At 36.8% G+C, this 16950-nt stretch overlaps 1 protein-coding gene across 1 annotated transcript in view; it reads left to right on the top strand.

Moving 5' to 3' along the window:
• CDON (cell adhesion associated, oncogene regulated) overlaps positions 1–16950 on the top strand; it is a 54082-nt gene that overhangs the window by 33979 nt on the left and 3153 nt on the right. The window contains exons 15-17 of the mRNA XM_063094546.1: positions 334–555; positions 2545–2825; positions 5486–5565. Of these exons, the coding sequence (XP_062950616.1) occupies positions 334–555; positions 2545–2825; positions 5486–5565 (583 nt within the window). The remainder of the gene's footprint in view (positions 1–333; positions 556–2544; positions 2826–5485; positions 5566–16950) is intronic.

Below are 16950 nucleotides of genomic sequence, written 5' to 3'. Positions count from 1 at the left end.
AGAAAGAAAGAAGTTTTTGTTCAATTCGTAAGTTGAAATACTTTTATTTCAACTCTTTGGGAGTTTTCTATAAGTACAATTAAGCAGATAATCATATAGCAGTTTATGTTTGTCTGTTCTTATGATCTGTCTAGAATTTGTGAACTAAAACTTTGGCACATCAGATTTTTAAACTTTGGAGCCCTCTTTGTGACTCATTGGTGGTCACATCATCTCAGTAACAAGTGTAAACAGACTGGCTTGCATTCCTAACCAGACCTCCTTCAGAGAGTAAACCATTTCATAGAGTCTGTATTCACTCTGACATCATGTTTTCCTTTATATTTCAACTAGTGAAACGTGTTCCTGGAGCTTCTGAGTATCCCGTCAGAGACTTGAGTACCCCTCCAAATTCTTCAGGAAGTGGAGGAAATGTAGGGCCTGCAACGAGCCCTGCCAGAAGCAGTGACATGTTATATCTGATCGTTGGCTGCGTGCTGGGTGTCATGGTCCTCATTCTGATGATTTTCATTGCCATGTGTCTGTGGAAGAATCGCCAACAGAATACCATACAGAGTAAGACATTCATAAATATTTCCTTCTCTTTTCTAAAGATGGGTAGAAAAATATTGTCAGAATAAATATTGACTTCGAACACTTTTGTGTATTAGTGTCATGCTATGAACACATTAGATGCTCTTTGTTCAGAGGAGACGCCTTTAAAACCATTCCAGCCATTAGCCCACGTCAGTGGAGCATCGAATTAAATTGTCCTGTAGAAATAAACACCAAAGCCCAAACTAAGCAGGTCGCTAAGTACATAGCTGACTTAGTGCTGGGAAACTGGCTTTACTGGACCACCAAAGAGGATAAATACTTAAAGCCTGAGCTGGAATTGTTGCAGGAACACCTTCATGCTGGTGCGAATCTTGTCTACAGGGGATAGAAAAGACATGATGCAAGGTAGTGAAGCCTTTTCCAAGTTACTGTCCCTGAATGACACTTACAAATGAGGATGACATGGTTCTGTCTGGACCTGATGTACCAAAACTGCTCCACAGTGGTGTCCTCTCTGCACATATTTCTGGTTATAAGTGTGCTTGAACTATCAGTGATGGCACTGTTTTGAAATGAATAACCTAAAACTCCTTTTCCCTTTTCTCAACTCTCTTCACCTCACTTTCCTACCTTTCCTATTCTTCCAGCTATTATAAAATAAGATAATCAAATCAAGTAAGGATTTTAGTCTTTGGTGGGAGGAAGTTTTTTGGTTCTCCTATTGGCCCCAGAGTAAGGGAATGAAAGAAAAAGCAATGTAGCACACCAGCCATGAGAGGCTCTTCTGGAGGCTATCAGCCAGTTCCCACATAAGGTCCCCTTTTAGTTAACAGTTCACTGGAAAAAAGTGATCTATTTTTATTGAATGGTGCCTTCCAAGAGATAGGCAGGGAGAGAGGCAGTGGTGGTGTCAAGCTGAAAGGTTTTGTGATCATTTGATTGGGCCTTTTTCTAAATGGTTTTAATGCCATTGCTTTTAATTGTGTGAGTGTGTCCTGAATCATTAAAAGAAACATATTCATCTGGTTGTCTGAGCAAGATCAATCTGATTAAAGTCATTTTCCTTTGTGATCTGATAATATGTTTAAAAATGAAAAATTATCATAGTAGTGTTCATTCAGTCACTCATTCAAAACATAGTCATTGACTGTCTTCTATGTGAGAGGCACTGTCCTGGACAATGGAGATATAATGATAAATAATAAACACATTCTCTGCTTTCTCAAAGCTTATGGTTTGGTGGAGAAAATAAGCAGGCATACCCACAATACACACCTGCGCAAGAATAAACAGTACTAGGAGAAGCTGTGGAGAGGAGGAACACCTAGTCCAGTCTTGCTTGGCGAGTTCTAATACCTTTGAAGAACTTATTAAAACTCTGGCAACATATCCTGTACTTTCTAAGGGATACTTTACTTTTTCTAAAAAGTATTCCAGTGGGCTTCTGGAAGTCAGAATTTTGAGGTAGTTGTTTAAGTGCTTTTAATATAAGGAAATAGAATAGCATCTTGCCTTTGGTATCCCACAGCCTCCAAACTGGCTATAACGACTAAGGACCTACATAAATAATCAGTAAATGTGTTTATAACTCCATCCTTTTACTTGAAAGTGTTTTTTATTCCTATTGGAAATATCCTACCTAAAGTTAGTCTTTTATTGTTTTATATGATTTTTTTTTTTTAGCACTTGGAAGTCTTAACTTTGATAGTTTCTGCTTGTACAATTTATTCCTTCTCTTTTGAGTAATTTCTCCCTGGTTAATTTCTCTTCCCATTAACAGAGTCATAATTAACTCAAAGTTCACACCTACCTCTGTGTTGTAAAGAAAATAGCAGTAACTTTATTAAAGCATGTGTCACAGGTAGTCTTTAAGTGAACATTTTAAGAATGTTTTAGTTTATTTGTAGTTTCTTAGGGGATTCATTAATAAAACTTCCTAAGCAAGAAGATTTTTCTTTTCAGTATCTTACTTTATTTTTTTGGCTTTTCTTGTTTCTCTTTTAACAGAGTATGACCCACCAGGATATCTCTGCCAGGGGTCAGATATGAATGGGCAGATGGTGGAATACACCACTCTTTCGGGAACAAGCCGGATAAATGGAAATGTTCATGGAGGCTTCCTGAGCAATGGCAGTCTGAGCAATGGCTGCTCCCATCTCCACCATAAGGTCCCCAATGGAGTCAATGGAATCGTGAATGGGAGCTTAAATGGAGGGCTTTACTCTGGTCATACGAACTCTCTGACGAGGACCCATGTGGATTTTGAGCATCGTCATCATCTAGTGAATGTAAGAGACCTAATTATGCATAGAAGCCTCTCTGCCTCGGGGTGCCGAGGCACAGGAACAGGGTCAGCATACTTGGTTTCACTTGAATGGAAATAGTATGCAGCCCTGGCGGCGCCTTGATCCAGAGTGGTCTTTGTAAGTTTTCTCTTGTCAGATAATAGTTATATTCATCAATTTGGTTTCTGTTTTTAAATTATTTAACATTGAAAGTAGAATACCAGTAAAGAACAGACTGGAAGTTGTTCTTGAGATGAAATGGACATACCACTGGGGCATAGACCAGACCAAATACTTTAAACGTATTTAGAGCAGAGTCTGAAAACTCAAATGCGGAGAAGACTTGGGCAGATCAGGACACGGAGTGCAGCAGGTTGAGGATGAGATGGTAGCGGTGGAGGCAAAAACAGCCTGCGCAGCATGGGCTCTGCCTCAAGCAGCAGCCGCAGTCCAGCGCCTGCTATTGGCACGTGGACGGAGGGCCCAGTGTTGCCCCGTTTTCTGACTTTTCAAAACATCCATAAATCTAGGTGAAATCGCCAGATTTTTATGTGCTTTCAACTAACTCAAATTTTTGAGAGCACTGTGTAAGCCATGCAAAATATGCAAAACATGTCTGCAGGCCACCAGGTTGTGACTTCTGACCTGTCACGGATTTCTTCATTTGTTTTGCCCCATGTGTTTTTTTGTTGTGGCCTGTAAGCTTTTTGCATTTTACAGTATTAGCAAGCTTTAGCCACAAGGAGTGATAAACCCCTAAAACTCCTTTATTTCAGAGATAACTAGCAGAGGAGATAGTTTAATTCTTGAAATGGGAATCGAGTGACTAGCATATTTTAGGTTTGTGCTGGTTAAAGGGGTTCTCTGCCCTAAGAAGTCTGATTTATTACCTTGTTTGGATATGAATCTACATTATTTTTAGTCAAATAGAGAATTTGTTTAGTTGATCAAATTAAGCATTCATTTAGTTTTTGTCATTGTTCTGATTACAGATAAATTTGCTATAACCCACAGTGTGTTCTAGCATATTCAAAGTTTAGAGGTTTTATTCATCTTCAACTTTATGAAGATTTATTAAAATATTATATTTAGAGAACAAAACTGTAATATGTATTTGTATCTTAAAGCTAGAAATCTACTGGCTCTGTGACCTAACTTTTGTATATTGTAGAAAAAAATATTTAATTTGCTTTAGTGCATCTTTTTACCAGAAGGGAATAATGATTTCATTATTTTGTGTGGAAAGTCATGGCTTATATTCAGACTTTCTAAACTTTTTTTGTCACCATTCCTAGTCCAAACTACTAACATTGTCCAAGAAAACTGAAAGAGAGCATTAAAGTTTGAATAGCACATGCTGTTTCCGTAAGAAGAAAAAATAAGGCTAATGTTTGCTTTAGTATTTGAACATGGAACTTTGGGTTTTTTTGAACAATGAATTTGCTATTTGAATAACAGTTGCCCCATTAGGTGTACAATTTTAGAGGTTATCATCTGTGATTTTAACCCATCAGTTTTCTTATTCCTCTCTTCCGGGTGGGAGGAAGTAGGGAAATTTAAAAAATACTAATGATCATAAAAATCATTGAATTAACTTTAACATGTATAGTGATTCAAATAAGTACATTACCCTGTAAGTTATTAACTTCATTTTCTGACCGAATATAGTATGGGAATATTCTTTCTGTCAAAGTTTTCTTAATAATTCCTGCTGCTAGTTGGATCAGGAATGCTAAGAAAAATTTTCAGTACTTTTGGTTTGCTTAGATTCTGGCTGTTGTGATGAGATGAATAGAAATGGAAAGTATTCTAGGAAAAACAATTGCCTGAACTTTTCCTAACCTTGACGGCTTGCTTTAGGTTTGGGTGCCATGTCACGACCTCTTTCACCCTTACCAAATTCAGTTCTGCTGGTTTTCATCTGAAAGCAGAATTCTGACTCTGACTCTATGGCTAGTTCAATTTTTAACTTCATTTTTAAGAACTCTTGCCATTGTGTATGTCAAGTGAATGTTTTACAGTGAGGTATGTGTTAATCTGGGCATTTTTCTTAATTGCTGTGCAGTTTCCGCCAAAAGCAACATCAGAATATTAGTACTCCCCTCCAAGTCATTGCTGGCTGAGAACCTGCTCCATCTGGAAAAATATAATATGTTTTAAAACTTAGAGTAGTCAAGTGAACAGACCTAATTGAAATAATTACAGTAAAATGAAGATGGGTTTATCTTGTGACATCATTTCAACAGATTTCATACTTTGTTTCTCCAACTGGCATCACATGAAATTCTTCCGTGACTGCTAGAAAAGTAAAATGAAGAGGAGGTTATAAAGTATAATGTATTTTGGGCCCATTAGATTTGAAACACTGAAGGGAAGTGACTAAATTTCTCCCTTCATTTATTTGTCTTTTTCCAGTACAGAAATACATGGAAAAACATGGCAGTTAAGTTTTTGGAGCACAGTTTAATATTGTGCCTAACTCTACTGAACTCATTTGTGAATAAATACTGATAATCATATTGCCCAGGGAGTTGGTTAAAATATATACTGTGTACCCATTTATTATCAACATGGCTTATATATGTGTGATTATTTGGCTACGATCTGTGTCACCTTCAACATTTTTTCTCCTTTTCTTTTTCCCCTAACTTCCTCCTGACCAGGCTGGTGGAATGTACACAGCAGTACCCCAGATTGACCCTCTTGAGTGTGTTAACTGTCGAAATTGTCGAAACAACAACAGGTACCTTAATGTGTATTTGCACAAGTTGTCGTGAATCAGACATACACATCCTTTTATTTTTTTTCCTTCAGCAAAGGAAGTTCTTGAAATTTTACCTGAGATATAAAGCTCAGAATTTGCAGTCTTAAGTTTAAGGCTGTTACTGATTTTTTTGCCCCTGCCTCACAATTTTTAATCTTCCTGTGCCTCGGTTTCTTTAGATATATAGTGACAGTATTAAAGGCTTTGTTTCTCACTGAAATGTTACTAAAAGGTTTGATGTTTTTGAAATTTTAAATTAGAGTCATTCTCTGTATACAGACCTTATCTTTTCTCACCTATTTTTTTCTACTTCATATTATGGGATGATATGAGGATGAGTGAGAGCATGTTTGAGTGTTGGGAGGGTTGGAAACCACCTGTGTATATAGTAATGTTTTATCATAGTAATATTATTGAAATTTTTCTACCAGGTTAGCCAGTGCTTTTTTTTATTTTTATTTTTATTTTTATTTTATTTTTTTGTGGCTGGCCAGTACGGGGATCCGAACCCGTGACCTTGGGGTTAGAAGGCTGCGCTCTAACCAGCTGAGCTAACTGGCCAGCCTTTATTTTTTTTTTTTTTAATTCTTAAAATCTTAAGATAATTAAGTAGACATATCTTGCTGTCTTTTAATTTTTTTTTTCGATTGTAAAAGCGATATGTACTCATAATATTTCATACAAGATAGAAATATATGGAGTAATAGGTACATTTAAATTTTGACAGATAGAACATTAAGAAAGCTTTCGTGCTGCCTCTGTGTCTATTAATTCCAAAGGATTATCAAACTTTTTGTCATATTAAAGCTGTGTCGGAAATCTTGGTTCTTTCTTTTACATAATGATGGCATTGGATTACATGGTCTCAGAAGTCCTTCTCAGCTCTAAAACTGTATAAATAAACAAATTGTATTGTAGTTAGTACATGAAATAAGTGGAGTGTGGACTGGAGTTTGGGTATTTCATTACTGACATGGGGTTTGACTTATATATTTAAAATAAATGAATAAGTTAAGGGTTGTCTCAGGGAGTTATTGAAACCAGACTTGAAGAAAGATCTGGTCAACTATAGAATTAGAAGTACATTGTTTCAGCATGAGTTTGGAGAGTTGCAGAACAAAAGCAATAAAGTTTCCTGGAGATTTTTTATTTACTTAACCTGTCTTAAGGTTTCTGTATTAGCAAGAGCCTATTTAGTGTACTAAGATTTACTTGTTACATATTTAAATCCTATATAAACCTACTTTTGAAAATGATTATAACATTGAAGCCACATTTTTGTCCTGAGTTCGTCATAGACTTAACCACAGTTTATTAGGGAACATGCTAAAGAATTGTTAAAGATGGTTCATCTACCTGGTAAGTAATCAGATGGATTTAATGATAACAAATGGTTTTGCCTAAATACATAATGTTTTCCTTTATGGTCTTTGTGGCCATCGTCAGATCTTGACTCTCTGTAGACATTAGGGTGGTATAACCTCTGTCTAGGAATAAATAAGCCTGGGCTTTGCTACTGCTTAAACCTGTGATCTTGGGAAAGTTATATTATGTCTCTGAGGCTATCTCCTTTCTGAAAATGGAAGATTGTCCTAAGTAATATAAGATTGCTCCCAACATACTCTGATTGTAGACTCTGGCAATTTCCTGCCAATCACATCATTATGATGAAGTATCAGTACCAAAAGTACATCCCATTTCCTTAAAAGGGTTCAAATGACCTCTGACATCTTGCATTTGTGGCCATTTGTATGAGTGAGCGAGTGAGTGTCTGAGTGTGTAGTATTTGAAGGTTTATTGTACATGGTTTTTTCCTTTAAGACAATTGACTTAAATTAATTTCTATTGATTTTCAAGTTAATGACTTCCTGCACTTCATGTTTTTGAGTTTTAGTTATCTGGGAACTTAGGTGAATTCTCTCCAGCTTCTCTTTCTCCCTGGCTTAAATTTTCTTCTTGCATAAGAATCTACCTGTTCAGGGTAGATTCTTCACTTGCCTGCTTTGTGTCCAAGGTTAGCCAAATGTCTCACCTGGCTCCCAGGAGCTATTGTGTGATTTTGACACTTAATAATTGGACAGATAAGTATCAATAAGTACCTACCTTCAACTCTGGAAAACTAGAATTATGAAATTTCAAGCTTTGAACTCTTTTAACTTTGAAACTGAGAACAGGTATCTCCTCTCAAGATCAACAAATGTCAAAATTTGTAATAAGCTTTGAGTGCTGAGAGGTAGATGATATATGATTTATTCCCAAAATATGCAAAATTGTGGTCAATTTACACTTTTAGAATATTGACATATATTACTAAGAATGAGTTTGCAATTTGTAATGCCAGCTGAAATAGGGTATACATAAAAAGAGGTATGCTTTCAGTGAAATTATATGAGAGCTGTCAAGTGGGCATTATAGAATTTTTGACAATTCAGTCAAGAAAACATTTACTGAGTACTAGCCAGGCACTGGAATAGGTTCTGAGGTATTTCCATGTAAAAGGAATTATAAGAACAGTCACAGAGGTAGGAGGGATAACCTTTGCATTAGAGTAAATAGTTGAATTCAGTGGCTCTCAAACTTTAGCGTGCATTAGAATCACTTGGAGCATTTGTAAAAACACATATTACTAAGCTGTACTGCAGTTTCTGATTCAGCAAATCTGGGGTGGGGCCTGAGACTGTGCATTTCTAATGAGTTCCCAGGTGATGCTTTGAGAACCTGGAATAGTTTGGCTGGAGAAGTACAAGCAGAGAATCATAGGATATAAAACTGGAAGACTGGACTGAGTTTATATGCTGGATGACCCTGCATGTCAGGGTTTAGTAGTTTATTTAATACACATGTATTGTGTGCGTACCATGTACTAGGTTCAAACCCAAGCCCTACCTTCAGAGAGCCCACAGTCTAATAATAGTGATTCTCAGAGCTAGGGATATAGTGTGTAGAGTTTGAAGAAGCACATTGAATCTTCTAATTTTATGTTGAAGGAATAGAAAATATTCCGGTTGTTTCTGTTATATTAAGCACAGAAGGGTATGAGATTTTTACGGTAATCAAAAGGGGACATGAGTTAAATGTTGAGAGACCCTGGGCTTGTAGCATCATAATTCTCATGAAGATTTTTGAGAAGGGGAGCGATCTGTTCAGAGATGTGTTTAGGCTTGGTGAACGGTAGCAGTACACAAGTTGGACTGGAGAGAAGAGCCAGGTAGACACTGCTCTAATGAAGGCCTTAGCCTTCATGCAGGGCGTGGGGATGGAGAGGAAGGGATGAATGAGATTGCTGAGTTGGAATCTTAAGGGCTTGGCCACTGACTGATAGGGATCTAGAAAAAAGAAAGGTTCCAAATGCATAGAAAGTTTCAAATGTGGATGACCTGGCAATTGCCAGGGCAGTAGTCATAGAAATAAGAAACTAAAGTGATTCATTGAGAAAAGATGATGCATTTGGTTTTGAGCATTTAGAGTTCAAGTACCAGTTATGTCTTAGTCAAGGAGACAGATGAAAGTGCTGGTCTTGGGTAGAATGGGACTATGATACAGTTTTAGGAGACCATTTGTATCAAAGCAATAGAACTTAAAAATGGGTGAGATCACCAAGGGAGATAGCAGCCTTGGCTGATTGATTATTTTTGTGTCTTTAATTATTCGAGGTATTTATTTGCTTTTATTTCTTACCTACTTAACATGATTAGACATTCTTTTTATACAAAATGTCAACGTCAACTCTTTTAGTATTTTTTGCTTGCTGCCTTGATGTATCTTCAAAGTATAACAGAGATGGGGAAAGGAGAGTGATAAAATAAGGAGAATGAAGAAGAAAAAGAGGATTCATTCATTTGTTCATTCAGCAAACACTGGGTGACGGTCTGTAGTGTGCCAAGCATCGAGCCAGGTGCTGGGGATATAGTAGTGAGCATAGCAGGCATTGCCTCTGCCTACGTGGAGCTTATAGTTTGGTAGGAGAGACATAGCTTTTTAAAAAATAACATAAATCATAAAAATTAATCTGTAAATAAAACTGGATGCTTTAAAGGAAATTTAAAGGATGTGTTAGAGAGGAAAGACTTCCCTAAGCAAGTGATATTTTTTGTAGCTTTGAAGAATTTGTAAGATTAGGTAAAAGGGAAGGAGATAGGTTTAAAGCTTTCCAAGCCAAGGGTTCCATTTATGCAAAATCTCTAAAGCAGAATACCTGAATCCTCAAAGAACTTAAAGAAGGCTAACGCTGCAAGAACCTAGTAGGTGAAGGGTTCAGAGTTAAAAGATGAATTAAATCAGATCATTCAGATTCATGGCAAGTCAGTGAATACTTTAAGCAGAACAACACTGTGATGGAATTCAGGCTTTTAAGACCATTCTGGATGCAGTTTGGAGAATAAATTGGATGGGGAACAAGAGGATCACCAGGGGACCAGTTAGATGGCAGTTGCAGTAGTCCTGATGAGAAATAGTGGAGTAGCGTAGTTGCAGTAGATATGGAGAGATGTAGATGGGTTTGAGAGATTTAGGATTTAGAAGTAGAGGGGAGGTGTCAAGACGGTGTCTAGGTAGCCGGGTGCAGTCATTGAGCTAGGACACGCTGCAGGAGATGAGGAGAAACCATTTACCTTAGTGTACTTTTGGGGGTCAACCTCAGATCCAGTGGTGCCGTATTGAGCTCACTTTTCTTATTCCACAGATATTTAAGAACTGGTGAAGTCTTGCTTGGGGCCTTTTCTGTATGGACTCTTAACCTGCACTCTGCCCTGCCACTCCAGGTTTTTTTCTCTGCCTTCTCAGGTTTAAACTCAAAAATGTGTTTCTTGGAGTGGGCTTTTAGGAAAGAAGTCATTGCCAACCTTCAGCCCGTGTTGTCATTCCTCTATTTTAGTAATAACTGTTTGGAGAGAACACTCTGCCTTTATTGTCTAAACTGGAGTAGTGATGTGAAAAATTGAAAACAGGTAAGAGGGGAGTGTGCACTATAGCAGTCTGTGGAGAAGTTTTATTTCATTTTTGGGCTTTCATGGCATGTTTCAAATGACTGCCTGCCTCACAGTGTTCTGTTAACTTGGAACGGAACACTTTCAGGTTTTAAGAATATTATGTAGTAGTTCACTATGAACAGCTGGAAAGACGCATGTTTAATGCAGCTTTGCAGGGAGCTAGTTCCCCTATACTAAAGACTTACTTGAGAAATCCTTGTGCAATTGGTCATTTCAAGAGTTAAACAGATTTTAATCAAATAAATCAAAAGCTTTCTACCCATCTCTTCTCTCCTCAATTCAAAAGGCAGCAATGCTGTTCTGGATATGTAATCAAATGTGGTTTGCCAGTTGCTTGGCTAGTTTAATGGGAGGGAATTGACATTAAATCTAGTCTGTTCACCATCAGTCTTTATAATTTGTAGCGAGGACACTGATGAAAATCACAGATGAGGGAACTGAGAGGTCCCATCAGGAACGAACGAGAAATTAACTTTAAGGGTCCTAGAGAGACTGGAAATGAGCAGGAAGTAGCTCAGCAAAAATCAGCTTGGAAAAATGTAATTCATCTGGGAAAAAAGTACAAGCAGCATGGCTGATAGTCAAGAGGAGAAATAAAACTATTGGGAATAGTGTTTTAGAAAACAAGGACATTACAAATGATTTCCAAGTTTTTGTATGATGATAACCTTCCAAGTCTGTGTGTCTTTGCATTGGGGAGGGTGCTTTCTCCACTGATGTCAGACATGCTCAGATGAAAATAGTGTGTAGAGATGGACCTGAGAACATTTAATTATAGCAGTAGCTCTTTCAGGCCTAGGGTTTGATATACCCAGTTGGTTTGTTAAGTATGAAAACAACTACTTGTCTAGTACACCTGAACTCTTCCTTCCAGCTAGTCAATTTGTTCTGACTCAGTCCGTCTCCTATTTCTGACCGTTTAACTACTTTAGAACTGGCCATAAAGCCAAAGGAAGAAAACACAGAAAGCCTAAGATTCAGCTTCTCTTCCATCTGTGGTAATCTTTGTACTTCCCTGAGGAAAATAATTCAGATCACTCTGTCTGACTTTTAAATTAAAAAATTAAAAAAAATAGATCAGTACCTTGCTTTTTGGGAAAGTTATATATCACTCCAGATCCCTTTTACTTCTCACACAGGGACCAAGGACCTGTTGTCAGGGAGTCAGGGAGTAGTGCTTTTGGTCTTCTGTTTATAAGCTTGTGTGTGTCACATTGCCATGTTTGCTGAAGCATGCAGTCATTGATTGTCACCCAACATTTATTGTCACCTTTTATGTGACAGTCACTGATAAAGTAATTCCCAAAAGTAAACTCCCAGTCTAATGCTGGGTCCTTGCAGCATCCAACAGAGCGGACAATGATAATGGAGGACAGCCATGGCGCTGGATGAATGTCATCAGGGTTCTGTTGCACAGTAACTGATAAGATTCCCAAAATAAGGGCTAGATCAGCAAAACGGGAGAGACACAGTGGCAAGAGGAAACAGCAGAGGTGAGCTGAATGTTCAAACAAATCACCACCAGATGTAACTTTTTCAGAAGTCTCAAGAGCATATGATTGCAAATAAGTATCACACATCCAAGAGATTCACGGATAGATAGTCCTTGCCCTCCAGGGGTAATCAAAAGAGGAAACTGTAATGCCACGTGTACATAATCATCTAATCAGAGTAATTCTATTCATAACCATGCTTAACAAATACTCAACTGTGTGTTCAGAAATGGAATACTTCTCTAGAAAATATTTCAGAGGTGCTGTATGGTTTTACAGGAATATCCAAAATATGTTTAGTCAACTACTGAAGCACCTTATTCTTCCAAGCATGATATACTACTATTCCAATCTCTTATTTCCTAGTCTGTGCTATTCAGATTGTTGGTTAAAGAATATTTTATTATTTTTTTGTGATACTATAATAGTCATTTTCCTCAGTCAGATAGGCTATTCCTATTTACCAAAAGGTTTTTAGTAAACTAACAGGTTCCAGACTACCTGAATTCTTTTTTTTTTTTTTTTTTTAAAAGATGACCGGTAAGGGGATCTTAACCCTTGACTTGGTGTTGTCAGCACCACACTCAGCCAGTGAGCGAACCGGCCATCCATATATGGGATCCGAACCCGGGGCCTTGGTGTTATCAGCACCGCACTCTCCCGAGTGAGCCACGGGCCAGCCCAGACTACCTGAATTCTTACAAGACAGCATAAATTTTTGTACGTGGTAAAGTGCACAGAGTCCCATTTACTCAGTGTTTTTAAACTTAAAATTAAGTAGTTTCATTGGTCTAGAGAAGCTCAGTGAAAACTTTTACTTTACCTTAATTAAGGTAATAAAAGCTACATTTGAAAAATCACTTAAGAAGCCTAAAATAGTGAAATTACAAACTATTTATATTGTATAAACTGTAAAATGTGCATTGCAAAAGCATCTTATTGAATGTCATATATTTGCAGACAGTTGTCTTATTTTCTCTTTTACTATGTAGATTCAGGTCTCTTAAGTTCACGTATATCTAAGTATTATTTTTGTGATCATCTGATTGCTGTAGAAATTTTAATTAAAGCATTATTAGTAAAAGAATTGTTTTCATGTGCTATATCTATGTTCAGGACAGAGATTATATTCCTTTGTAATGGATTATGGGGTTACATGTTGTTCATAGATCAAAATGTAACTCCCAAGTTAAAGCCATTTTTATGTTGATGCATGTAGACATCTGGAATTGAACTAAAAGTAGTGTGACTGAATTATTTACCCTTGGTTAGTTAAGTGATTAATTACTGGTGATTACGAGTTAAGATTCAGAGTACTAGAAAATTGTAAATCAGTGTAGTTTATTATGCTGACATTCAGCTTATCACTTTACAAGTATAACTCAGATTATGATAGTACTATCAACACCACTCTGGTCATTGAGAGTCACAGCTCAGAATAAGAGTGAACACTGCTATGATTTCCTATTTCACTTACACGAAAAACATGCTAAAGAGTAGGTAATGGGAAATTACACTTTTCTCTTGCTAAATAGCTGTAATTTCTTTAGAAACATATGTATATCCAATATACATATCTTTCTATGTATAAAGTCTGTATCAGCACACTGAGTACCACACCTTGTACGTGGCGCTCTCTCTTCTGTCTGGCTCACTCCTTCAGTCCTGCCGCATCGATATAGCTTCACTGTTGTTCGTTACGGTCAAATTGTTAGGCTGCCCTTAGACTTCACTCAAAAATCTCATTCTGCAACTTTGCTTTAAATTAAAGAAAAGAGCAGAAAAAAAAGAATCTAAAAGGAAGAAAGCAGGATTTGAGGCATCTCATTGGTAAGTCTTCATGGTTTTGTTATATCAAAATTATGAAATTCATTCATTTTATATCTGTATAAACAAATTATTAATTTATAATATTTTGTTTGTAGGGAACTTCCTGGTTATTCAAATTCTGGCAAGTATTTTTTTCTGTTTTTCTACAGCTTAATTTTACCACTTTTCAATGAAAACTTTTCTTTCTGATCTGATACTTCTTTGTCTTTTAAAAATAGGTTTCTAGAACCTTTGTATTACCTCCAGATTCTTGCTGAGAAAATGGAACTCGAAGCCAGAAGCTCACTTAGTCTGTGTCGCACCGTCACTCGTGGGGGATTTCATTAAATACCTGACTGTGCTGTATGTATTATTGTCCTAAGAGCTCTATCTGGCACGGAGGACAGTCATCACCTGTCCTTCAAGAGATTGAAACTTAAGTCAGACAACTTTGGAGCTGACAGATATTAGAAAAACCATACAGACAACAGGATACATATTGAACACTACTATTGTGATACAGGAAGCTGACAGCATAAGTGTGTCAGTTCATTCCCACTTTAGTCTGCATGTCTCGTCTTACTATTGGATGAAGATTGTTATAAGGTACTTTGACTAATTAGCTTAGTCGTTGTTCCCGGATAATTAATTTACTTACTTGAGAAAGAGAGTATTAAAAAAGTCTGATGTTCTAATGTTTATTTTTTTAAAACGTTTTTGAGGTTCTACCATATGTCATTTACTATGTGCTTGGTGCTAGACATTATGGCTTTATTTAGAATCTGATGTAGATTAGTACTTTTACCATTTCCCAGACAGTACAAATACTTTAGAACATTTTAACTCCATTTTCCCCTCCATTGTTTTGTGTTATTATTGTCACGTTTTCATTCTAAAAATATTTAAAATCTTCTAAGACATTACAATTACTGTTTTTTTGCAGTCAACATCCGTACCCTACATTAATTTTGTTGCTATTCATTCCTTTCTGTATTTTCTTTCTTCTATCTGTTGCTACTCACTTTCCTTCAGCTTGGAGAAATTCCTTTAGTATTTCTTGTAGTACAGGTCTGGGGGCAACAAATTCTCCCAGCTTTTTCGTCTAAAAATGTCTCCAATTCATCTTCCTTTTTGAAGGATATTTTTTACTGTTTATTGAATTCTAGATTGGCAGTTCTTTTTTTTTTTTTTTTAATACTTCAAAGACTTTATTCTATTGTTTATTGCTTTCATCATTTCTGTTGAAAAATCATCTGTGCAGCTATTGTTGTTTTCTTTCAAGCTAATATGTCTTTTTCCACTGGCTGATCTTATGATTTTCTCTTTGTGTTTTTCTTCCAGCTGTTTAATTATTGACATTTGTAGGTGTAATTTTTTTGTAATGATCCTGCTTGGGGTTTATAGAGCTTTGTGGATCTGTGGCTTGAGCCTTCAGCAGTTTTAGAAAATTCTTAGCGTTTTTCTCTCCAAATATGGTTTCTGTCTCATTCTTTCTTTTCTCTCCTTCAGAGAGACTCCAGTTATACTCACTGTACCATGCCTCATATATCTCTTAAGCTTCTTTCTAAGTTTTTCTTCCTTTTATTTCTCTGTGTTTTAGTCTGAATACTGTGTAATGTCGTGCTCTATGTTCAGCGATCCTCCACTCGTCTGTGCCCAGCTTGCTCTTACCCCCATGGTATTGAGTTCTAATTTCACTCATTCTACTCTTTAGTTTAAAATTTCCAAGTGATTATTATTATAATATTCTAGTTCTCTGTTAAAATTATTGTCAGCTATTTTATTGAACATATTTATTCAGTTTTTAAAAAGTCTTTAATTACTCATAACATCACTTGTTTTTCTCTTGTTCTTCTCTCCCCGATGTGTGTGGTAATTTTTTATTGAGTTTTGGACATTATATATAAAAACTGTAGAGGCTCTGGAAGATATTTTTTTCTTCCAGAAAGGATTTGCTTTTGCTTTTGCAGGCAGTTGGGCAAGGGTCAGATCACTGTAAGCCAATCTGGGATTGAACTGATTGAATGCTTCGTTTCAGTGTTTGTAAAAAGCCTTATTTCCTGCTTCGCTCTTATTTTTAGGATGTAGCCCTTAAAGGGTCCCAATTAAATGTCTGGGGTGTTTACTGGGCCTTTTCTCCTTGGCTGGCTCTAAACTCCAGTTTTTGTCTTCCCAGCCCGATGAAACAGCCAAAAGCCCTGCTCAGCTTCTTAGCTTACCACTTCCATCTTGTTGTCTTAGTGTTTCATCTGGCACTGAATTGGGCAAATGCCTGCAGAGGAGAAGTGGTGCTGAAGCTCAGGTTCATGATTACCTTCCCTCTAGAATCTCAGCCACTCCAGTGCTTTGGTAGCTCTATGATGCCTTCAACAGATGTAAAATAAGATTATTCCATCTTTTTAGTTGTTCTTAGCAGGAGAATTGTTCTGATACATACGCATCAGTTATAGCCCAGAAACCAGGAATTTAATTTTTAAGAACTATTTCCAACAAATCACAGTACCCATATAGATTCCCCTGGTAAGAGATATTTCTGATATTCTGAAATCAGAGTCTTTCTTACTAATTCCTTAATTGCTATCTAATTTAATTTCCCTTTTTATGAGACAATTGAGTTCAATATAAAATGGAAGAATATACACTGGTAGAAAGTGCCCTATTCTTATCAGCTGCACATCTATAACCCATCTTGAAGTTAAGTGCTCCCAGTGTCTTTTATATGTTCTTACATAACACTACGTTATATTGCAACGATTGGTTTACTTGTCGACTCCTCTGCTATGCTGGGAGCTGGCATTCTGCTCTATTTACCTTTGTATTTTCAGTGCCTACCACAGTGCCTGACATTTGGAAGGTATTCAGTAAATGCTTTTTGAATAAAGTATTCTTCTAGATAAGGCTATTTATATAGATGGATAATACTCATTAAATTCTCACTAGTGGTAGTTTGAATTCAGAAAGGTTTCTTCTCCCAGACCGTGTCCCACATTTTACCCTATTTAGTGTCTGTACATTCCATGCGTTGAATACATTCAGAGGGATTTTTGGGGTTCCCTGAGTATTGGGCGAGTGGA

Source organism: Cynocephalus volans, chromosome 4, assembly GCF_027409185.1.
Source record: "Cynocephalus volans isolate mCynVol1 chromosome 4, mCynVol1.pri, whole genome shotgun sequence".
NCBI lineage: Eukaryota > Metazoa > Chordata > Mammalia > Dermoptera > Cynocephalidae > Cynocephalus > Cynocephalus volans.
This window is presented reverse-complemented; position numbering and strand designations above follow the sequence as displayed.